Source organism: Pipistrellus hanaki, assembly GCF_964339955.1.
Source record: "Pipistrellus hanaki genome assembly, chromosome: 16".
Lineage (NCBI taxonomy): Eukaryota > Metazoa > Chordata > Mammalia > Chiroptera > Vespertilionidae > Pipistrellus > Pipistrellus hanaki.
The window spans coordinates 15,492,618-15,517,236 of NC_140518.1; the positions used below are offsets into that span (position 1 = coordinate 15,492,618).

General features: G+C 58.9%; 1 protein-coding gene across 7 annotated transcripts in view; it reads right to left on the minus strand.

The window, feature by feature from the left end:
- Positions 1–24,619, minus strand: part of AXIN2 (axin 2) — a 58,613-nt gene that overhangs the window by 25,440 nt on the left and 8,554 nt on the right. For 2 of the 7 annotated variants that reach the window (XR_014793139.1, XM_084864077.1), the window contains exons 1-2: positions 4,899–5,336; positions 1,918–2,876 (exon numbers count right to left, since the gene is read on the minus strand). Coding sequence is in view for 6 of the 7 variants with exons in the window: in XM_084864077.1 (XP_084720203.1) it covers positions 1,918–2,732 (815 nt within the window). In the remaining variant the exon portion in view is untranslated. Of the gene's footprint in view, positions 1–1,917; positions 2,877–3,291; positions 3,317–4,012; positions 4,393–4,898; positions 5,340–5,563; positions 5,743–24,619 lie in introns of those variants that run through there. The other 5 variants (XM_084864079.1, XM_084864082.1, XM_084864078.1 and 2 more) reach the window with 5 other exon arrangements.

The window sequence follows — 24,619 nt, forward strand, 5'->3', positions numbered from 1 at the left end:
AGAGAAGGACAGTACGGAAAGTCAAGAGGCCAAGGGGAAGGTGCCACCCTGCGGAGGCGATGCCTACAGTCCGGAGCCAGGGGAGACACTGGAAACACAAAGGACCAAAACGTTTCACAAGAGTCCTCTCCCCAAAGTTCCATCCTGGTCCCGTCCCAGCGAAGGCCCGGGGAAGGAGGAGGGGCCCCCCCCACGGCTGGGTCCACGGCCCACCCACGAAGGGGAGGGGTCACGGCAGGGTCCTGCCTCCCAGTGCTTTCTCATGGATGACATCCCAAACCACACACAGTGCTATTCACAAAGGTGACACGCGGGGTCCTGACACAGAAGACCCCCTGCGGGAGGCCCCCGGGGAAGCGGCCGCCTCACCACAGGCCACAAGGAGTCTCAGCTACCACTGCCACCCTGGAGAGCAAGGAGAGCAGAAGAGGTTTCACGCAATGTCCCCTCCATTACATGGGGCAGCAGCAGCAGCAGCAGCAGCAGGTGTAGGAGCTGCAGTGCAGTTCAGACTCCCCAGGCTCAGAGAGCTCCCATCCTTCTTTCTCATTTCAGGTCTGTATCCTTTCAGGCCTGCCCAGCCTGGAGGCCAGAACCAGTATCTTCCTTCAAAACCACCCGAAACCGTAAGTTTATTGATGCTGAAGCCACATCGGGTGATCCCATGCTTCTTTGCAAAAGCCCATCGGTTCCACTTAGGTGGAGACCAGATGTCTGTGAATGTCTCCTAAGAGCGCCCCCTGGTGGTTGGAGAACAAGCCCGTCCCTCCCTGCAGAAGCCAACTGTCTTAGCCGCCCCCTAAATCAGGGCTCCGAGGTTCAGACCTAGCTGCTCTGCCCCTGCTGCTGGTGCTGCTGGTGGTGATCGGAGGCCCTCCCCTGAAGAGCCAGGGCAATCTCCACAGAGTCTTGAACACACGGAGAAATACACCATGGCTAGCAAGGCAAGCCTTTCAGATGGCAATCAGGCTCCCACCCCCCCTCCCCTTGCATGCCACAGGCAACAACCCAGAAACAAGAGGCTCCATCTCGTTTTGAATCTTCGGGAGGAGGGAGAGGGAGAGAAGCAGAGAAACTCATGCTCACAGGAGGTCTGAAGTTGGAAGGTCAAGAACCTTAAGACTTGGCCATTCCGTGAAGGACTGAAGCCTCAAAAGAGGAGAATTCTCCAGGGCCCCGGTCTTCCCTGGCCAAGACCTCTGCTCCATCAACACTGAGCAACAATGCAGCCAGCTGAGGTCTGCCCCCAGGTGCACGCACTGAAAAGCTGCCTGCACACGCCAGCAGGCTCCAGAGGGAAGGGGCCTTCCCCAGTGAGGAGAGTTTCTTGCTGGGTCAGGACCTGATCCTACAAACAGACCCAACTGCTGGCTCTTATCTTCACATCCAAGTTCAAAGGATCCCACTTACCCCACATCCAATGGGTACACACATTACTTCCTGCGTCTCCACCACAACCCAGCTGCCTCCCTGGCCACATTAATTCCACTCTCTGCTGATTGGTGGGGGGTGGCCCCTTCCGAAACCGGTGCTTACTGTATTCAGTGACTCAGCGGCATCAAAAGCTGCTGTGTGTCGTCCCCCCCCCCCCCTTTCTCCTCTCACCCAGTCCCCCTCTCTAAGACTGGCACAGGAAACTAAGTACTGCTCACCAGTGTTTGAATTAGCACTGGCAGGCTGCAGGCATTTAGGGGTGTGTGTGCATCAACCCCCCTCTCCACCCGCCCCCCCAAACAACAAAAAGCAAGATCAAAGCATTCATAGCCAGTGATCCTGGCTCTCAACGGACCTTTGTCAGCCTCAGCAGCACATCCATCCAACCGTCCACCCTACGTAACTCAAAACATCTGCCACACAAACCCATACCATCCGCCCCCGCCCCAGCCCTCCGCCCCCACCACCCCCTGCCAGTCTTACCTGTATCCATTCTCCACCGTCTCCGCGGACCGCACGCCAGCGGTGGCCCTCAGGGTCTTGCTGGACAAGCCAACCACCGTGGGCGAAAGTTTGCACTTGAAGTCGGCGCAAGTCCACTCCTCCTCCTCGTTCAAGGTGGGGAGATAGCCGCACACCACCTTGAGGCCCCCCAGGCCCCCGTGGCCCATGTACGCCGTGGTCTCTCCCCCGCTCCGCACGTATTCGAGGTATATATCCGAAGTCAGGAACATCTGGTAGGCATTTTCCTCCATCACCGCCTGGATCTCGGTCTGCGCCTGGTCGAACATGATGGAGTCAATCTGCTGCTTCTTGATGCCATCTCTGATGTAAGTCTTGGTGGCGGGCCTCAGCTGCTTGGCCACGACGCTGTTGTTCTCCACGTACCGCTTGTAGATGGCCTTGGCGACGCGCAGCGTTTTGGAATCCTTCAGGTCCATCTGCCTGAAGCCGTTGCAGGCGAACCAGAAGTCCAGGGCGTCCACGCATTTCTCCCGCTCCAGGAAGGTCCGGAAGAGGTAGGCGCCGTCCTGGTCGCCCAGCAAGCAGTGCAAGGACTTGGTCCAGCGGGTCAGCGGGGAGTCCGGGGACGCCCGCCCCTCCGGCTCCCCCAGCCCGTCCTCGTTGCGCCGGGCGGTGGGGGAGACGGGCATGGGCTTGGCGGCCGGGCCCTTCCCCGCGGCCGGCGGGCAGGGCGGGGTGTCCCCTTCCTCCCCCGGCACCGGGGGCCGGGGCGCATCCTCTCGGAAGCTGCTGCTGGGGTCGGGCAAGCGAGGCACCAGCACGGCACTGCTCATGGCGAGCCAGTCCTTCTCGCTGAGTTTGGGAGGTTTTTTTTTTTTTTTTTTTTCTCTTTTCCTTCTTCTTCCAGTTCCTCCCAGCGATCAGCGTGGTCTCTCTTTCTCTCTCCGAGTCAGCAGGGGCTCATCGGAGCCTCCTTTCTGGAAAGAAAAGGAAGGGGGGAGGTGGGGAGAGAGAAAAAAGGGGTATTGATCTAATCAAAACCAGATCTGCCCAACATCAAAGCAAGAAAGTAAACAGGCTTTTCAACTCCTCGAATTCAAATCAAGCAGCCCAGCTATCAGCGAGGTGCTCATCTAAGGTATCAGGCGCCTTTTCAAAGGCGAAATCTGAGCTCCCGGCACACTTGGGGCGGGGAGGGGGGAGCTGGGGGGGTGGTGGGGAAGGGGCGGGGAAGGTAAAATGGGAGCCGGGAGGGTGGGTGGCGGGGGCGAGGAAGGGGCATGGAGGTGTGAGACACAACCTTCCCAAACACCCCCTGGCCGCGGGCTCAGGGCAGCCTCCCCGCTCCGCTCCCGCCCCGGCCCGGCCCCAGCATCCACTCCAAACACGCACCCCGCGCCCGCCGCGGGCCTGGGCGCAGGTGAAACCAATTTCGGTGAATTTCCCCCCTCGGCTGGCTCTCCGCACAGATAGCTCGAGCTCCAAACGTGCCCTTCCCCGGCATCTGGTTCCCATTCCCCCACCCACCCCTTCCCTCCGCGCCCCCCTTCCCGCTCCTTAAACATTCAGATCCTCGGCCCGAGAGGAGCCCGCCCAGCCAGGGGCGGACTGGGCTCCGGGCTCCCCGCTGGACGCCGCCCCCTCCCGGCTGGAGTGTCTCCGCGCCCCCGCCTCAGCCCTCCCCGCGCCCCCAAACCAGAAACCCCCTCACTCAGACCTGACTTTGATCTCCAAACTTTGAGAGAGAAAGAAGAGAAGAAGCCTGTGGGGGGGGGGGGGACCCACCACCCCGCCTCCCCCGCCGCCTCCCGGGGCCGCGAGCCCCACAAAACCGGATCAGAAGCCGTCTCACGCCACCCCCGTCCTCGCCAGGAACCCCAAACTCTGCTGACCTCGATCGAGCCTGCCTCATTTCCCCAAAGAAAAGTCCTGTCTAGCCCGCACGCAAGCCGCTCTCCCCGGCCCCGAAGGGACCACACTAAGGCGGGCGGGGGGCTGGGGCGCGCCCCCGTCCCCCCGGGCCCGGGTGGGCGCGGGGCCGGGCAGCGGGGCCGGCGGCGGGGTGCGGGAGCGCGGCGCTACCCCGGGGAGGGAGGCGGAGCGGCCCCGTTACCTGGAAGACGAAGACGGCCCGAGGCCGGGCTCTCATCTCCGCCGACCCCCCCGGCCCGTCCCCCGGCCCGAGTCCAACAGAGCGCGCCCAGAGCCGCGGGGCGCGGAGCCGGAGCCCCCGGGAGGCGCTCGCAAACACCCCGCTCCCGGCGCGGGTCGGTCCCGGCGCCGCTGCTCTCTCTTTGGAAAAAGCACGGGGAGCGGAGCCCGGTCCAGCAATGGCGACGCGCGGAGTCCGCGTCTCCCCGCAGAGCGCAGGGGCCCGGGCGGCCGGGGCGCGGGGCGCGGGGCCGGGCGGGAGCGGAGGCGCGGGGGACGCGGCGCCCGGGCTCGGGCCGCTCCGGCTCGCAGACTGAGCCTCGCTCGGCCGGCGCTCTGGGCCCCAAGCGCGGAGCAGCGGCTGGGAGGGGAGGGAACGGGAGGGGAGGGGGAGAGAGGCGGGAGGAGAGGAGGGGCGCGGGGGGGGGGTGGCGGGGGGGAAAGGGGGCGGAGGGGAGGGCCACTGGGGGGGCGCCGCCACCCTTTCATCCCACCTTCCAAAGCTCCGCACACTCCCAGCCCCACTCACATCCCAGAACCACAGCAACGATGCGCTCCCCGGGGGAGGGGGGCATCTGCACCCCCTCCCATCTCCGCCCCACCGCAGCCGCCACTTGCAGAAGTCTCTCCCCTGAGCGCCCCCCCCCCAGCCCTCTGGGGAGGGGGCTCACCCTCAGGGCGCTCGGGGCAGGCGGGCCAAGCCCCCAGGAGCGCCGGGCGCCGAGCCCGAAGCTCTCCTCCGCGGCCGCCCGGAGAGCGCCCCGAAATAGCCGGCCTGCCAACTTCAAAGGCCGCCCGCCCGGCACATCAAAGCGCGGCGCCCGCCCGCCGCCCGGCCCCGCACTCACCAGAGGGCCCCGCGCGCGCTCCGCCGCCGGACCTCGCCAGCGCCCCGGGCAGGGCCCCGGCCCCGGCCCCCGGATCGGCTCGCGGCAGCCCCGGGCCCCCCCGGGCCGGTCCTGGCGTCGGGGAACATGGGGAGTCACGCGGCAGGGGCGGGGGGGGGGGGTGCGGGGAAACAATCCGGGATCAGAGCGAGATCCACCGGCGAGGGAGGGAGGGGAGGCGGCGTGCACCCCGCCGCCCCTTTTATGCAAAAGAGCCGAGCGGGCCTCCGCCCCCGCCGCGGCCGCCCCCGGCCCCTCCGGCCCCCGCCCGGCCCGGCGCTCCGCACGGGTCCTGTTTCCAGCAGCCACTCCGCGCACCCAATGTCCTCCGGGCGCTTCCAACAAAAACTGCGCCGCGGATTTCACAGCGCACTTCAAAGGCGCGGGCCGGGCGCACGGTCCTGGAAGGGAGGTACGCGCCCGCCGCGCCCCGGGCCGCCCCCCGGGGTCCTCGCCGCCGCTCCCGGGGGCCGCCCGGCCCGCACCGTCCCTCCGGCCCCGTCTCCGGCCGGCCGGACCCCCTCCCGCCCCGGACGCCCGAGCGGAGCCCCGGCGCGCCCTGGCCCCCGGCCCCGGGAGGGGCTTCCTTTGAAGTCGCTTTGCCGGGGCCGCGCCCCCATCTCTACCTTTCACAGCGGGGCTGCGGGCCGGGGAGACGGGCGCCCCGGCCGCCGGGCAGCCGCGGAGTCCATGGCTGCGAGGGGCTGTTTTTATGGCCGAGCTTTTCGGTTGTTACCGAGTTGCCAGGACCTTATCAAAGCGCAGCGGGCTGCAGCCGCCTCCCCCGGGCCCGCTCGGGAGCCAGTGATCCCGCCGCGCCAATCGCAGCCGCGCTCGGCGGCCCGCGCCGCCCGCCTTAAAGGGGCAGCGCCCGGCGCCCGCCCGGGCCGGGCCGGGCCCGCCCCTGCCGCCTGCTCCGCGCCCCGCGGTAACCCGTTCTCCGCCCTCCTCCGCCCCCTGCCAGGCCCCGCCGCCCCAGGGGTGCTCTCAGCCCGAGTTCTGAGTTTGCCTTTCAAGTTTTCTGGCCTCAGCTCCGGCTGCCCCCCTCCCGAACCCCCTCCCTCCTCATCCCTCCCCATCCCTCTTGCCTGCCCTCGCCCTCCCCAGCTGTGGAAAGCAACAGTTTATTGTAGCATTCTGGCCAACACAAGAACTGCAAGCAAGCAGATTTTTTTTTTTTCTATCATCAAACACTTTTGCATTTCTATTCAAGTTTTCCTGGGAATGTGGGTTTTATCTTATAAAGGAATTTCTAGACCTGCCAACGACCGACGGGCCAAGTGTCACAGGGCCAACGCGGGCCTGCACGTAGAAGGCATGTGCATGCTGTGCGTGCGTGTGTGTGTGTGTGTGTGTGTGTGTGTGTGTGTGTGTGTCTGCGTGTGAGTGAGAGCCACGGTGCGTGTGTTCGTGGCTGTGTGGATGGGGGTGCAAATCAGCCCGCACAGGCCGGAGTGCTGAAGATGGGAGCTGACACCTTGTTTGGAAGCATGCCTCAATTCCCTGAACCTTTTACCCCAGCTTCCCCCCCTGGCCACCTCAGCCCACCTGGCTGCACTGCACACATCACCCTCTTTCTGTGACAACTGCACACCCAACCCTTCCTTGGGCGCATCCCCCATCAACCCATATGTTACACATTAAACAGACACGGAATGTCTCTTTCCCTTCCACCCGCCGCAGTTCTGATGCACTAAAAACGCCTCACCCCACGGTCACCTTTGAATTCCTGCCCACATTCCCCCGATGTTTATGAGGCAAACCACCTCTTCCCACTGAAGGTAATGAGAAGATACGTCACAAACCTAGAACATGATTCATCCACTCATCTATTGTAGCAGAGTGACCCCGCACATGACAAGCTAATAATTAACTTCTCCTGCTCTTCAACAACAAAGGTGTAACCCAACCTGCTGGAGAAATGAAAGGAAGAGCCCAGCACCCCCGGAGCGGTGGGAGGCTCTGGCTCCCGGACTCCACTCACTTTTTCTTTATTTACTTTCTTGTTGAACTTAAAAGATGACAAATGCTTTTCTTTTTTTCTTTTTTGTAAAATATATTTTTATTGATTTTTTTTACAGAGAGAAGGGAGAGGGATAGTTAGAAACATCAATTAGCTGCCTCCTGCACACCCCCTACTGGGGATGTGCCCGCAACCAAGGTACATGCCCTTGCCCGGAATTGAATCCGGGACCTTTCAGTCCTCAGGCCGACGCTCTATCCATTGAGCCAAACCGGTTTCGGCTGACAAATGCTTTTCAATGCAGAGGTGCCTTGGGCCTGTCATTAGGCCTTCGGGACTTTGAAGCACTGCAAGAAGGATAGGACAAGAGAAGATACACCACCCATGCTCCGCTGGAAAGGGGCAAGCTGCTGTGCCCTCTCTCCCCAGCCCCAAACAGCTCCCACCCCACCCCCACCCATGGGGCTGTGACGAGGGACTAGAGTTCTTGCTCAGCTGCTGGGTGCCAAGGTGGTGGCATCTCTCTCTCTGGCACCTGCTGCTAAGTGTGTCCAGAGCCTGCCCCTGGCTGGCAGACACCCAGCAGTCAGGCCAGGAAACACAACCACCTCAGGGTGCTCGGGGAAGACCAGCCGGGTGCGGGCGATGACTCATCTCTGCCTGGGGGCACTGCTGGGTGTGAGGAAACTGGAGGCCAGTCCACTTCAGGTCACTGGACCTAACAACCTGGCCTTCCAGAAGGCTTCCGGAAGGCTGGTATGCGGGGCCTCTGGCGAGGGCACAGCTACCCCCTCCAGCGACCCGGGAGAGCCAGAAGCCGAGCTGTCCCTGTGGTTCCAGCCAGTCTTCAGGCCTCAGAGGATGTTATTACAGGGGAAAAAGTATACACGGAAGGGGATGAATGGCCATAGAAGCGTCTATAATATAAACAGCAGCAGCGTGTGTGTGTGTGTGTGTGTGTGTGTGTGTGTGTGTGTGTCTCACATGGGGGGAGGGGAGATCAAAAATCAAAACATCCAAAATCAAAATAAATCATGATCAGAAAAGAGGAGGCTTTAAAAAAGGAAGTGGAAATTTGGTCTTCATGGGTGGTTTTCCTCCCCTCCCAGCTGTCCCCACTGACCCTTCTCGGCCCCCCAGCCAGCCCCGATCACCACAGGCTCTGCCCCCTCATTATCCTGGGGCTGCGGCCGGGGCTGGGGCCGGGGATTCGGGAGCAGGGACCAGTTTGGATTAGACCTTCTCCCTAATGACCCCCCTGAGAGCCTGGTTTCCAGAACAGGTGCTTCGTAACCTTGGGTCAGTGACTCCCCCTCCATGTCACCCCCCCCTTTTCATATCTGGGGGTACGGCAGGAGGCTGGGCCAAGCGCTGGGAAGAAGCCCTCTGGAGCCTCCGGGTTTTTGACAACTTGTTGATAATATTTCTGGAGGAGAACCCAGAGTCCTCTGCTTACACCCAGCCCCTTTCTCAAGATAGCACAGTTTTCCATTTTCCCCTTCTCCCTGGCAGCAGGGGTATCATGTGACGTGTTGTAATCCTGCATGGTTGCCTGGAAACAGGAAAGCAAGGTGATGGATTTCTGCACATGCTCACTCTCCCCGCTCCTTTAAAGAAAAACCCTGCGGAGGATAAACAGCCCACTTTGCCTAAGTGCAAACAAGTTGAATAAAGCAGAGGGTAATTCTTTCCTGATATCCATGTAGCGGGCTGAAACCCTAGAATCCCCGAAAAAACGAGGGCTCAGCGCTCCCTGAGAGGCATCTGGCCAGGTGGCCCACCTTGTGTCCGCCCCACAAATACCCCCGCGGAGGGGAAGCCACACCAGCTGCCACCTCAGAGGAGCTCAGACCCGGGACCTTGCTCACTAAGACGCGGGGACTTTTATTTCATTTCTTTGGAAAAGGGCCACCTTAGACAAGGCACCTTTGTTTAGAGAGGGAGATGGAAAGAGATGCGGGTAACCTTTCCTAAGACTGCAGGTCACCTCGCCACTCTGCCACCACCCGTGTCACCTCTAGGGTGGAAGGATCAGCCTATGAAGGCTGCTGTGAGGATAACCAGCCGGGCGAATGCTCAGCGTGACGTGACGTGACGTGGCGTGATCCACAGGAGGTGCTCACACACGGCCGTACTGCTGTGCAGTCACCCGGGACCCTCACTGTCCTAGCACCTGCTCTGGGAAGGAACTGCCCAACTCCAAAGCAGAGATGCTCTCCCAACAGGAGCCAGGGTCCCGGGGGTGGGGTAGGGCCTGGTACTGACCAATGAGGTCTCGCAGAGGTGAGCCCCCACCCCCACCATCCTCCCTGAGGGGAGAATCAGGGGCTGTCATCCATCACACCCCATCCTATCCTGTACCTAAGAAGAAATACCAGAATTTTCTAGCCAGGGGGCCCCTAAAGTGGTATCTCATCCAACCCATCATGTAAAAGAGGGAAATTAAGCAAAGAAGAGATAAAGACTCAAGATCACTTGGCCCACCTTTGAGCGAGGACCCTCTCCCAGGGGTCCCGACTCCGGTCCGCTCTCTTTCCATGGTGTGGAGACCCAGGGCGGAGCTGCTGGGGTGGCCCTGAGCATCCCCAATCCCTGGCTTCTGTGGCAGAGCTATTTCACACGATCTGGGTGTTTTTCTAGAAGAATCACCATAGGGCTTCATTCAACCCCCATTTATCTATGGCCTTGACCCCTTGATCGGGGCTCCCCTCAGCCAGATCCTGGGTGACCCACCAAGACGTTGATGGTGGCAGATGTGCCCATGGGTGTCTCAGTGGGGTTGGTCCACCTAAGGGAGAATGGATTTTGACAGCCAGAGAGGAGTAAGAGAGGAGGAGCAATCAGACACAACTTCCTGCCATCCTGTCTCCCTCTTCTCCTTTATAGACAAGGAATTGGAATGTCAAGGTGGAGGTTTCAAAGCCACGAGTGAAAAAGTGAAGTTTCCCTAAGAAATCCTACATGTAGGAGTGTTGGGGGAAAACTTATTTGTTAATAAAATGATCACCTGTGGTATGTTAATTTTTAAATTGATTTCAGAGAGGCAGGGGGAGAGAGAGAGAGAGAGAGAGAGAGAGAGAGAGAGAGAGAGAGAGAGGGAGAGAGAAACATCAATGATGAGAGAGGATCATTGATTGGCTGCCTCCTGCACACCCCACACTGAGGATCGAGCCCACAACCCAGGCATGTGCCTGATCAGGAATCAAAACTGTGACCTCCTGGATCATAGGTCGATGCTCCATCAAGCCATGCCACCCGGGCTGGTATGTTAAATTTACAACATAGTTCGAACCGTAATTTAAAACATCCTAATCTGACTTACTAGTACTTTCACGTGCTTTTGTATTTATTATAAATGAGGCTACGAACGTCTGAGGTTTTCGACATCGTCGCCTTGGAGTTTGGCTTTCAGGAGTCGGCCTCAGCTTGTACCCAGCAGAGACCATCCATGGACAAACAGATCCAGAAAGAGCTTCTGGTTTTTGAAGTCATCTTCTCAAGAGTGTCAAGCAGACCCGTTCTTCCCCGCCCCCCAATAAAGGTGGTTTTCGGAGAAGGAAGTGACAAGCAGGTAGAAAAAGAAACCCCCAAGTCAGCACTCCATCTGGCAACTTTGCTAATAAACCGGCCTGTGTTCCTCGTTCTCTGCGGACGCTTTTCTCTGCTCCTGACGTTTCATCTTGCTCATTTTAAACAACTTCTGGAAAGTGAAGGCTTGCCAAGCTTCACCTCGGCTCCTTTATTCTTTCCTGACAGTGTCTCTTGGTTTGCTTGGAGCATTTCCGCTGACTGAGCGCTTTCCCGGGCTCCCAAGGAAGTGCCAGGATGCTGGGGGGGGGGGCCCGGCTGCCCACACACCTGGCGAGGGCCTGCAGTGTGCAGCCTGTGGAGAGCCTTCCGTGCTGGGGTCCTCAGGGCGCTGCTTTATTATGCAACGGGCCTAGGCTGCAGCCAGGGCCTCAGGCCTGCCTGCTGGCTTCTGAGCACTCAGGGGAGAGAGGGCTGGTGACTTCCTTCAAGAGGCGTCTGCACTTGCTGCCTACACTTCCTCCTCTCCCACAGTGTCCTGGACCCAGGACCGTCTGGCTTCCTGGAAACCATTTCCGCCAGTAAGACAGCCTGCTCCTTAGGTCACATGGGCCCCCTGGACCGGTATGTGGCTGGGCTCTGCCTCTCTCTCCTTGTCTAGATCCAAGCACTGACCCGATAGGTAAGGTGACCAGACATCCCGCTTTTGGCGGGACAGTCCCGATCTTTAACAATTTGTCCCACGTCCTGCGGCGTTTTAAAAAAGTCCCGATTTTTGGAAAGATTATTGTTAAAAATCGGGACTGTCCCGCCAAAAGTGGGACGTCTGGTCACCTTACTGTTAGGGTTTCCTGCCTGTGGCCACCTCCCTCTCCTGCTGCTCTTCATTGCGCCTCTTCCTTCTCCCCAGCCCTCACAGGTGCCCGTTCTCTGGCTTCCTTCCCTCTAAAGTGTTTTAGGATCCAACCGGTGACTTGGAAGACAAGGTAGCAGAAAACACCCAATCAGAGCAGCTAAAAGAAGACTGAAGGGAAGAAAAAAAAAGAAAAAAGAAAAAAAAAAAGAAGGTCGTTTAAGGGACCTAGGAAGCATAACAGCATCTGCATTGGAGGAGGAGGAGAGAGCAACGGTTGAGAACTTATTTGAAGAAATAATGACTGAGAACATCCCTGATGTGGTGAAGGAAAAAGACACACCAATCCAGGAAGTGCAGAGAGTCTCAAACAAGATGTATCCCCCAAAATATCTCCTCCTGTCCCCACCCAGAGTGCCAAGCTCCACTCCCTGAAGACCCACCGGCTGCCTCATCCCCTCTCCTCCTCCATCCTGCCCACCTTTGAGGGCCTGGGCCAGGCACCTGGAATTCAATCCTCTTCAAAATGAACCTGCTCTGTCCCTGTTGGAACCACCGTCCTCAGCTAGACAGCAGGTCCTCCACCCCGGCTATCTACCTCCGTGAGAAACTAGGAGACGTTGTCTGCGCATCAGATGTGGCCTAGCGTACCGCAGAGAGAAACTCGAATTAAAATGTGTGGACTGAGCCGAAACCGGTTTGCCTCAGTGGTAGAGCGTCGGTCTGCAGACTGAAAGGTCCCAGGTTAGATTCCGGTCAAGGGCATGTACCTTGGTTGCGGGTACATCCCCGGTAGGGGGTGTGCAAGAGGCAACTGGTCGATGTTTCTCTCTCATCAACGTTTCTAGCTCTCTATCTCTCTCCCTTCCTCTCTGTAAAAAATCAATAAAATATATTAAATAAATAAATAAATAAATAAATAAATAAATAAATAAAATGTGTGGACTGAGCCTCACCTCCTGTTACTAATGTTCTCTTGATGCTTTCCCCAATGACTTTGGAACCTAGAGATATGGTCATTAATGACACTATGAAACTTGACCGGCCCGGTGAACCCCAACACTGAGGGGATATTAGGGAAAAACGCAAAGTGGAGGGAAGAAGCCCTGAGCTAGCCCCTCGCTGCGGACAAGGAAGCCTGGGGCAAGACACACCAACGTCACGATGTGACAGGCGAGAGGCCAAGCTTCTAGCTCAGTGATCAGCAAACTCATTAGTCCACAGAGCCAAATACCAACAGTACAATGATTGAAATGTCTTTTGAGAGCTGAATTTTTTAAACTTAAACTTCTTCTAACGCCACTTCTTCAAAATAGACTCACCCAGACCCATGGTATTTTGTGGAAGAGCCACACTAAAGAGGCCAAAGAGCTGCATGTGGCTCGCGAGCCGCAGTTTGCAGACCATGGTTCCAGCTGATACTATCCTATGGCAGAACTGAATTAAAAAAAAAAATCCATTTGTTCAATGTGTTACATCTGTCTACCTTTGTAAAACCTTTTCACGTGAGTCCATGAAGCTGCAAATCAGAAAATGATAAAGGCCTGGTGGCCTGACTTTGGGGTCAGAAAATAGGGTCACAAAAGGTAAGGGGCTCCCTCCCTGCCCTTTCCCTGTCCCAAGGCTGAAGGAGAGCAGTGGGGAGGTGTGAGGCCAGGCGTGAGGCGCTGCCTGCCGAGAGGAGCGGAGGTGGGGACAGGGGAGGGGCCCTGGCTCCTGAGGGTGCTCAGGGGGCACTTGGAGAAGCCCAGGATGCTGGGTGGCTTCCCAGGCCAAGAGCCACTCTGCCGCCAAGAAGGGGGTGCGGAGTGTGGGGCCCTTCCCTGCTTCGCCTCTCTCAAGTGGCCACCCCCTTCGTGGGGGCCCAGCAGCCGCTGAACCTGAACTTGGCTCTTCCTTTATGGACACAACCCCCCCCCCCTAGCTCAGACCATTTCCACCCCCACAGGGGCGCCTTCCTCTCCCTCTCCAGCCACCCCAGGGGGTCTCTGCTCTGAATTTCCCTGTGAAAAGGAATCCACCTTAAACTCTACAAGACAATAGAGGGTTCTCTCCTCTGTAGGATGGCAGCTCCCCTGGAGGAGGGGCCTTTCCCTGAGCCAGGGCAGAGCAGGAAGGCGGGCACCCAGTGCCTGGGGCACCGGCCCCCAAGTGGGACGAAGAGCCAGTGCTGCCCAGAGGGGCAGGGAGGAGACACCACTAACCCAGGGGCTGTTCTGTGTCAGGCCCTGGGCGGGGCAGGGCAGGGCAGGGCAGGGCAGGGAGATCAATGGGCACAGCAGGGAAAGGGGTGCTGGGGCTGTGGGTGATTGGGCACCGCCCTGCACAGGCCTCAGGCAGGAGGAAGCTGTGCCTTTTCCGGAAACTCACGGAAAATGGGGGCAGGGGGCAGCAGACCAAGCTGGGGAGTGTAATGTGAGCGGGGAGTGTGGCGCACTGGATGCACCTGGGAGAGCCTGTCACCTCTCCGTGCCTCAGTTTCCCCAGGCCAAAAAAACGGGAGGAGCGGGAGTAGCAGGGTTGTTGTGAGGGTTCGGTGGAGCAGACCGGCCAGAGCCCCAGCAGGCGAGGCCGCGCACTCGGGAGGGCGGGCGGGCTGCCTTGGGGAAAACTCGGAACAGCCTGGCCGAGGCCTCGGGCTCCCACGGAGGGCGCCCTCGGCCTCCTCCCCTCCACAGGTGGCCTCTGCCCAGAACCGACGCCCATCCTCCCGCACACTTCCCATCAGAACTGTGACACGTTCCGTGGTTTCAGTTATCTGAGGTCAACCGCGGTGTGACAATATTCCACGGAAAGTCCCAGGAATAAACAACTCACCCGTCTTTCATTGTGCGCCATTCTGAGCAGCGTGATGAGGTTTCTCACCACCCTGCTCCGACCCCCCCGGGAACGTGAACCGTCCTCTGCCCAGCGTCCCCACGCCGTACACGCTCCCGGCCCCTCGGGGACCCAGCCTCAGGCCCACTGTCGCGCATCACAGTGCTCCTGTGTGAGCCACCCCCTTTTACCTAACCGCGGCCCCGGAGCTCAGGAGCAGGGATACCGGCGATTGGCTATACCAGTGATTCCCAAAGTGGTCTATATCGACCCCCAAGGGTCTATGACAACCTGCAAGGGGTCTATGACAACCTGCAAGGGGTCTACGTCAGCGAAAAAAAAATTTGGGGGTCCATGAAATGAAAATGAGGGTCCACGATAGTGGATCTCAACATACACTGATAGTACCTATTTACTTACATCATATTATCTTATAATATAAAAACATATAAATTATTTATAAAAGTACCTATGAAGTAAAAAATTTATTATATGTTTATAAAATTGTGTAAGTTGTAGGATAAAAACCTGCACACAATGATATACCAGTATCATCTTGTTACAAGCATACGCGCAGTAAACATTCTTGCCAATTTTTGTCTCAAAGCTTCGCGAACTTGCACCGACTTGTTCAATTCGTCACTCTATAAATATGAATGTGAGAAAAATACGTTCATTCGTTTCCTGAATCTTGAATAGGAAAGTGCTGAGAAAATATTTAAAAAAATATAAACTGGTAGTTTATCATACAAATTATAGTGAATCAGTGTTATTTTGTTTGAGAATGCCGGAGAAAAGTAGGTACATTATTTTTTATTAAATTTTAACACTAAACTTCACTACAGTTAGAAATTTACAAAAAAATCAATATCAGGTAAGTAGGGGGTCTACCCAAAACCGAAAAACATGGCAAGGGGTCTACGGCACAAACAAGTTTGGGAACCTCTGGGCTATACGGATGAGAGGCCGGGAAGCTCTCCGCTCAGTAAGGGAAGAACAAAACCGTAGGCTGCGGTTGCTAATACCTAAGGCGAGAGCAAACCGACTAGCCTTGAAAAGGTGAAGGAGAAAGAAATCTGTTCTACTTTAGTTGTCACACCTCAAGCTGCAAAAGTGAGAGCCACAGTGAGAGATAAATGCATAGTTAAGAGGGAAAAGGAATTCAAGCTTGTCCCAGGTGTGGATGTATAGGAAAAACAGTGAATACAGGGTTGGGTCCTATCCCCGGTTTTGAGCATCATGGGGATCTTGGACCCTATCCCTGAGAGTAGGGGGCACTCCTGTACTTATAACACCTCCTATGATGTAAACGCTGAGTACTAGAAGTTATGCCGTGTTGTTTCAGGAATAACGGTAAGTAAACACTCTGTACATGCTTAGCACACACACACCAAGTATGCCCAACTACCTAGTTCATGCCCCAACCATGCAACCGTTTTTCCAAATGCTATCATTCACCCTTGGGTGAATCTGAGGACGAAGAGCCTGTGGACACGGAGGGTGAACTCTACTTGCAAATGGCCTACCAGTCTTTGTCTTTAGGGTCTGCACCCTGTACAGCCTGGCACCCCCCCCCCCGCCCCCCGCCCACCTGCAGGCCTTTCCCGGGCTGCCGCAGGGACCCATGGCCAGGTTTGCCATGCTGTTGCTCTTCCCACCGTCCCTGAGAGGGGCCCATGTGTGAGGTCAGGAGAGCCAGGTGCCCATCCCCAGGCCTCTTGACCAGCAGCCTCCCGGCATTGCTGTCCCGTCCCCAGAGCTTCCACAGGCCTTGCTGGGTGTCTGGCCCGGTGCCCAGCGCCCTCTGGGCAGACAGAGCCTCATCCGAAGACCCTGGGGGTGCGCCAGCCGGCTGTGTCTGCCCTGCTCGGAAGCCAGCACAGGGGTCAGTGCTGAGGGGCGGTGGAAGGAGCGGAGGGAGACGGAGCGCACAGTGTGTCTGCTGCTCTTCGGTGACCGGTGACCGGTGACTGACGGCCGTCGTGTTCAGACTCTGGCTCCCCCTTGGTGAGGGAGGCCGCAGGGCCTAACGAGGGGCAGCGGACCCAGCAGAGGGTGCTGGGTCCCATCCTCCTCACTCTGAGTGATGTGCAGGGGCAGGAAGGGCAAGGGGCACCCTGTTGGGCCTCCTGGCCGGACCCGCGTGGCCTTGTCCACCTCGGTAACGTGAACAGGGCGGCCGGGCGTGTGGGCACCCAGGCACAGCAGGTCTCCTCACTGGCACGTCTTCGCACCGCCCTTCCGGACGCGGCCTGCTCCTCCTCTGCAGCGGGCTGGGGTTGTGTGCTGACCTGCGTGGAAGCCTGCTTGCTCTCCACACTTTTCGCTTCCTGTGGGGGCGCCCCGCCCCAGAAGCAGAGGAGACCAACCAGGGCGGGCACAGCTCTCCCTCCCTCCGTGGGGTTGGCCGGCATAAGTTCCCCTTCCCTCTGCTCCTGGGGCCCTACATCCCGTGGGGTGGCCCTGCCCGGGAAGAATCGAGCTGGTCCCTCTAAAACTGTGTCAGGTGGTGGGCCTGCTGCTCTTGAAGGCCGCGCTGCCGACCAGGGCCCTGAACTGCCTCAGTCGGCAGCACTCTGAGTGAATACAGTGTTCCCTTCTTCACCCCAATGTCCTCGTCCTTGGGGCCGAGGATAAAGAGCCGTCTGAGAGGCTTGCTTAAGGCTCCATTTACACGCTCTCCTTTCCCATATGTTTCCTGGGTACCTTCCCGGGTACCTAGGCCCGATGCTGGGGGGAGACAGTGCATGCCAAGTGGCTGTGACCGACTCTGGCTCAGGAAAAGGGGTCGGCAGCTGTTGTGTTTGTCTGATGGTCCATCGATTGTCCTGCTCAGGGGGCACCCACTGCGGGTGGACCCCGAGGCCTGGGCAGGGTGGGCGCCCTGGGCCTGCACGTGTGGCCTCTGGGCCAGGCCGGTATGACCGTCCCCTGGCCCCGAGGGAAATGGGTCTCGGGCCACAACCAGCCGTGGTGGCTCCTTCCAAAGGGCGGCCTGTCTGAACCCCCGCTGCCGCTGGCCGAGCAGTAAAAGGCCATAAAGGGAGCAGCGCAGCCATAAACCAGAGACAGAGTCGTTAGCCGTTTCCTCTCTGATAAGCGCCTCAAGGGCCCCGAGGAGCCAGAGCCCCGAGCTTCCCAGCCCGGCTGAGCCCTGGGATGTGAGTGCTTGGTTCAGAGTCCACGGAGCCAGCGAAGATGCTCCAGGAGGAGACACCCTCCAAGGCCGAGGGTGCGGGAGGGCCAGGAGCTGAGAGGAAGAGGCACTTCCTGGGCCAGGCCCTCTGGAAGGGGTCAGGGGTCGCCAGGTCTCCTCCCCAGCCTAACCCTCTCTGAGCGCAGCTATCATCCACCTGTCTTATGGGAACTGCAGGCCTGGGGGCAGGACCCGCTGTAATTTTTGGGTAGCAGCGACAATGCAAATGTGGCCCCTCATTCCACAACTGAGGGATTTCAAGATGGGGACACACAGCTTCACACCCTGCCAGCCTCTGGGCGGGGCCCTCAGGGACGGCGCAGATCCGAGCCCAGGAAGCCAGCCTGTCCAGGGGCTCCAGATACAAAACAAGTGCAGGTCACAGGCAGCCAGCACGCGGCGTTGGGCCGGACGTGGACACAGCGTAGTGTGGCCTCGGGGTTCCTCCCAGCCCTTCCACCCCACGGACAGTGCTGCCACCAGCCACACGTGGAGGTTCAGAGAGGGTAAGCAAGCAGCCCAAGGTCACCCAGCTCCCTCCCTGCAAGCGGTTCTCCTGATGAAGCAGGGAGTCGAAGGTGGGCCCTCATCTCCTTGGATGACATGAACCTCGACCTGCATGGATGCCCTTTGCCCTTCGGGCAGTGGAGGCACCCTGGCTGCCAGGGGCTGCCTGCAAACTCCCTCCCGGACAGAGGTGTGGGACGGAGGTGTGGGCGCTGCCTCCGGCCCAGGGCTCAGCTACTGTCCCTGGCCCTCTTCAGCAGCTGGGCACAGCCTGCTAGTGCCCGCGTCCCATTCTCTGAGTGACAGGCCGAGATACCCGAGGCCTCTGGTCTGAGCTGCCAGCGGAAGGATGAGAGCCATCTCTCTGAAGAGGCATTTCATTAACTTTCCCGCTGGCTGATGCGTTGTCCATTGAAAGCATTATCGGGGAGGGGAGTGATGAGTGCCCAGGTCTGCATCCCGGGCCTGGTTCTGGCTCCAGCTCGCTCTGTGGTGCAGGCTCCTCTGGGCTGCCCCGGTCCTCACCTGCACCAGCACCCCTGACACTTTGACTCTATTGTCCCTCCTCACTCACTGCCTCATCCCCGGGGGCGGCCAGACACATCAGTGAGGAGGAGTAGAGACTTGAGAAGGCAGCAGCCTGTCACCCACGCCCCTTCCTCTGCACAGCCTGGCAGCCCGGGTTACAGCACACACTCCTGGGCCTCGGGGCCTCCTGGCCGGGGACTGGAGCTGGACTTTGGCTCTGGTTATGTCCACGGGTCCTGCATTTAAGAACAGCAGCACAGACGCACTCAGATGCTGAGAGGCCAGGACACAACTCTATCCTCTGTCCCCGTGGCTTCTTCCAAAGATCCATTATTCTTACCCCTTGGAAGACAGGATCCAAACACTCCAGAATCAACAGTGCGTCTGGCACGGCATCTGAGCATGCCTGGTGCTGTTCCAAGCATTTGGGTTATATGTAATTGTAGGAATTTGGAAATAAAATCCGTGTCTGTAGAGGAAGGATTAAATAAACTACAGACCCGCCACAAGCAGTGCACAGGACCATCATGTAGGCACTAACAGGTGATGGAGTTGAGGTTATTGGTATGGCTTATACGTAACTACAAGTTGCAAGATGCAAATATCTAATAGCACAGGCGTTCGGTGGGGAGAAAGGTATAAAGACGTGCCTAGCAGAGGGTGGGCTGTGGGTCATTTTTCTCTCCCTTTTCATACTTGTGTTAGCTAGGGGTGGCAGCCCCTCATGTGACCCCAGCCCTTCGAGCCAATCAGACTGGGTTTGGTCACATGACTCCTGGGGCCCCCAGCATTGGCTGGCTGGGGCCACATGACTGGAGAAGCCAGGTTAGAAAGATGAGCTGGGTGGCTTAGTGTTTCTCCGTGGGACCCAGGCTATGCAGGGGGCCAGCGGGGGGCTTGCTGAAGTTATGGGGGAGCGGGGACCAGAGGGAGAAGCCATGCCACTCATGTTCTTTGAACACACCCCATCTTCCCTTGGGGTCATCTGAGTGGGTCTCTGGCCCTTCGAACTGAACACTATTACCTTGTATTTTCCAAAATTTGTATGGCAACTTTATATTACTTTTAATGAACACAATAAACCAGCAAAGGGGGTTCCATCCCGTCCTTGGGTGACCCCACCATTTTGGAATGCCTTCTCCTACCGGGTCAAACCCTCATCTCCCAGGAGCTGCTGGTCAAGGCTGTTTGGGTGCCTGCAGCCCAGGGGCTGGGGGTGGGGGGGTTTGGCATCAGACATGCCCAGCCAGGGTCCGTGGGGACAACCTGACGGGCCAAGGAGCCTCGTCCTTCTCTGCGGAGGCATCTTGGAAGGCGGCGCTTTTAGGAGATGCATTTGCGCTGGGCTCCGTGCTGCCTTTCCCAGACCCACCCCAAACCAGAGGCGACCCGGAGCCGCCAGGCAAGAAGACAGAGAACTGCACAGGATTGAAGGCTGCTTCCCGGCTGAGGGGCTGCTGCTGGCACATCCGAGCAGCTGAGAGGGATGGTGTTCCCCCCGGCTGTACCTCAGGCTCCCCCAGATCTGCCACCTGAAAGGGGAGGCAGGCTGGCCTCCAGCGGTCTCCTCTGGGCACACACACACCCTGACCCACTATGAGCTTCTGGGAACTTCCTTCCTACCTGCTTGAAATGTGGCTCGAGGGGCAGACAAGGCCGGGCGTGGGGGAGGTAGGGGTGGTGGGGGAGGGAGGGGAGATGGGGAGGAGGGTATATGACTCCTCTCAAAGCAGCAGGGCCAGTAGAATATCTCACCTCCTCCCTCCAGGGCCCCTGGACAGAAGACAGCTGCTTGGGAGAGTCACCACTGAGAAGCTGTGTGGCTTGGGCCATTTTTTCTGCCTTTCCTGAGCATCAGTTTTCTCAGCTATGAAATGGGAATAAACCATAACAGTGCTTCATCGTAGGGAGCCAGGCTGTGGCTGCCCTTCCCCCCCCCCCCGCGCCCCCCTCCCCCCGTGCCCCCGGCCTCCCCGTAGGAAAATGTCCAAGATCCTCTGGGGAACGGTGAGGGCTGGCCACGCCGAGCACAGGGCTGGCACCCCGGCCGGCGGGGCAGGCGGCCACCTCTCAGCCTGGCTACGAGCCGACAGCTCGCTGTGCAGACTGTGTCTGTGGGCAGGGCTGCCCAGCCCGGGAGGGGGAGTGGCTGCCACCAGGTTTGGAAACGTGTCAAACACAATCCCAACCAGATGAGGCTGGCCCGCTCCCAGGGGTCGCTCTCCCTGCGTGGCTTGTCCCCATCCCTCCCCTGGTGGCTGGTCCCTTCCCCCCCCCCCCCCCCCCCCCCCCCCCAGTCCTTGGGGCCTGGCTGACAAGCTCCATTTCTCACCCAGGAGGCTCCGTTCAGAGGGTCTAAGCCATGAGTCACGGAACTCAGGACCCAGCAGCCTGTGCCCACCCTGTAGCTAACCCATGGGCAGGGGCGGCCGCTGGGCAAAGGGAGAGGCTACATGCCATCCAAGCGCCACAACAGGGGAGTTCATTGGCTGAGCCCCGGGCGCCCACACCCCAAAGTGGAATATCCCACATGTAGCCGACGGCCCCGAGGCTACTGGCAGGAAGCCCCGCCTTTTTGTGCTGTTAAACATGGTGGCTGAGACCCCCCCCCCCCCAACCATGGAGCGGAGGACGCAGCACCCTGCACAGCCCGGGAGAAAAGGAGCCCCAACTGCTTTGAGTTTAGCCATTAAGCATAGTTTCCAGCGAGTGTACTCATGTCTTGAAACGAAACAGATGAAAGCAACATGTGTCGATGGTTGTAGGAAGGCAATAATGTCATCAACAGGAAATAAAGAAATTGAACACTGAGCCTCAGCCCAGAACCGTTAACTCTTCTCCTGCCCAGGCCCCAGGGTTCCTGCGTGGCCGGCCGGGGAGCTTCCTGCACGCTGGGGCTCTGCCTCCAGGGGCTCCAGGAGGACCCTGCCGGGGCCAGGAGCCCCGGGCAAGGGCTGGCTTCGCGTCCCAGGGGCTGGTGGCCTGGGAGGAAGGGAGCCCGGGGGTCCTGGATCCCCGAGGGGGAAGCTCACAGCCCGGCGGTGGGACCACAGTTAAGAGTGCCTGGCGAGGGCGGTGCTGGCTGCTGGCAGGGAAGGCAAAGCCAAGGCCAAGGTGCTGGCACTGGAGGGGCAGGCGGCGCCACCCAGAAGCCCGGCAGGCCCAGGAGGCGCCGAGGGCTGCCCCATGGCCCGGGGTGCCGATGGAGCGGGCCGGGTCTGGGCGGTGGCTTCTCCCTCAGTCCCCCAACTCTAGGTGGAATACACAGTGTGCACCCCACCCTCTGGCCGACCCCCGGGGAACCTGGAGAACGGTGATGTGAGGCCTGGGAAGGGGGAGCTGCCGTCCCCTGCCTGAGAGTAGTCAGACGGCTCCTCCAGGCCGGCCTTCCCGCTTCTGCCTCTGATGGAGCAGCTCTGCTCAGCGTTGGGGACACCAGCTTCACCGCTGCCTTTGTGTGTCTCATGCACATAATACACAAAAGTTAAAAGCCAGCCAGAAAACGCAGGAGGAAACAGATGAAGCCGGATCATGGAGCAAGAGTGTCCACCCAGTTTTAGACCTGGCTTTCACCCCCAGGCCAGAGGCACCGGATGGCGCTGTGGGCCGCACCTGTCACCCGCGTCAGAGTCCTGGTGTAGGGGTCCGTGAACCAGTCCCCTGATATTCTGATTAGCCTGGACCAAAATGTCCTAAACCTGGATGATAGCATTGTCATCGCAGGCAGGTTACGTGAATGGACAGAAACGCCTTCTTTCCTTCTCCTGTCATTAAGACAGACGTCCTGCAGGTGCGATGCTGGACCCGCGCAGGTGCTCTGCTTTTCACTCAGAAAGGCAGGTTTTGGCTCACTGTGCCCGTGTGTGCTAATCAGCAGGGCTGTCGCCACCGCCTCAGAAATTGACTTCTCACAGTTCTGGAGGCTGGAAGCCCAAGGTCAGGGTGGGAGTCAGCTCAGCCTCAGGTGGAAACTTTAGGCGCACGGACGACCACCTTCTCACCGTCCCTCCCGTGGCCGAGAGAGCTCTGTCCTCTTCCTCTTTACGGGGTCTCTAATCCCATCCTGGGGCCCCACCCTCACGCCCTCAGCTGACCTTAATCACCTTCCAAAGGCCTCTCTGGGGTTCCATATACGATTTCAGTCTGCGGCATCGAGTTGCAAGCATCGTCCCAGGTCCACCGGAACCCCACCTGCAGGTGCCTGCCAGGCACCAGGCAGAACATAGAACAACATAACAGTAACAGGGACCACCTGCAGCCCAGGACCATGCCCTTGACCAGGAATTGAACCTGGATCCTTCAGCACACAGGCCGATACTCCAACCACCAAGCCAAACTGGCCAGGGTTGTTTTTAAGGTGATAGGGACCTTGTGGCTCTCAAAGCTTCTTCCCAGCTGCGAGGGGCCAGGCACAGGCAGAGAAAGCACGCTGGCCCCATGCTGACCTCACAGCTAACCACAAACCACACCGATGGCTACAACGGGGCTGCGAGGCGAGAACCAGGCTGGGCTCCGAGCCACGGGCGGCTGCAGGTGATCAGGATGTGGGGCATGGGCGCGGCCCCACCCGGTGACTCAGTGTCCACAGCCAGGATGCTGCCGCCTTGCCCGGTGCAGCACTGAGATGGTTACGGGGATGAAGGGCAAAGCCAGCCTGGGAAAGCGGGCCAGGGACCGTCGAGTGTGCTCCACTTCCGAACAGTGAGTCAGGCAGACAGGGCAGGGAGGAACGCAGGAATGCAGGGGGAGGGCGGCTGCCCTCGCAGGTTTCATGCAAATGAGAGGCACACAGACCTCGGACTGTCCCTACCAGCTGGGGACACCACGAAGGCTCCCGATCTCACAAATGGCAATTAACCACAGCACCTGCCTACCGCTTCAGACCTGAGGCTGGAGATCAAAGCTGCCAGGCAAGGAGGCTCTGATAAGCCTTTGACCAGACCCACAGCCAGCTCCCGCCCTCCCTCCCCGTCCATCCACACACTCAGCAGCCACAGGTCAACCTCCAGGGCCAGGCCAGCCTTTCTGGAGGCTTTTAGCCCCTAAGCTAGCCTCCTCCTCCCCTTTTAAATTGCTATTGATTTTAGAGAGGAAGGGAGAGAGAGAGAGAGAGAGAGAGAGAGAGAGAGAGAGAGAGAGAGAGAGACATCAATGATGAGAATCATTGATCAGTTGCCTCCTGCACACCCCGTATTGGGGATTGAGCCTCCAACCCAGGCATGTGCCCTTGACTCGACTCAAACCTGGGACCCTTCAGTCTGCAGGCTGATGCTCTATCCATTGAGCCAAACCAGCTAGGGCAACCTCTCCCCCTTTTCTAACGAAGCAGGGAAGCCACTGCCTTCCCCCCCACCGCCCCCCAACCCCTGGGAAGCCCCTCTCCCATGTTCCCTGCAGCTCCACAAGCAGAAAGGCTCCCTGTAAGCATCAGACCTTCCGTCCCAGCCCCGTTTGCAAAGCCTGCTTGGCGTGGACCATCAAGGTTGCAAGAAGAACGTCAGAGCTTTGACTGTAGCATGTGACCTGTCAGAGAAACCTGTCTGACCTCCAGCAGGGTTCTGCCCAGCTCAGGTGGGAACCCTGGTGCCCAGAGGTGGGCATGAGAGCGAGAGGAATGAGATCTAAGATGTGCTCCAGGCGGCCCGGCTCTCCCAGGACACCGGGTCTGCATCCAAGCTCCAGTTCTAGTGGACACAGGGAGCTTCCCCGCGGGAGCTCTGGGCCCTGCACTCTCTGGGGCTGAGGAGAGATCCCCTCGCCTTCACATCCCCACAGGTTCACACAGGCGGTGCCCCGTGCAGGGAGGTGGCCTGGACGCCTAGCAAGTGACTGTGTTTCGTCATCCACCATCGGAGCAACCGGGGCCCTGAGAGGCCGGGGGCCTTGCCCGGGTGACGCTGGTCAGTACATGTGGACACAGGTCTGTCTGACTTCAAAGTCTAGGCTTATTCCGACACACCACATGTGTCTAACCTAAGACATCTGGGCTACAACATAAAAATCAAAGGTCGGCGCTCCATTCCCAGCCTCGGTTCACAGATGGGCACATTCTGTCCCGGAGCCAAGGATCTGCACCCTGACTGGGCCCACGTGCTGACGGAGTTCTGGGTGAGAGGGGGCGGCAGGTGCCCACGCAGCTCCCGGGCGAGAAGACAGGGCCTGTGACCTCCAGGTTCTCTCTTCTGCGGGACATTTGGGCTGCAGTGTATGATGTTTAAATCAGCACATGACTTTTTAAAGATTTTGGACTGGATTCTGGAATGAATCATATATATCATTTTTCCCTATCA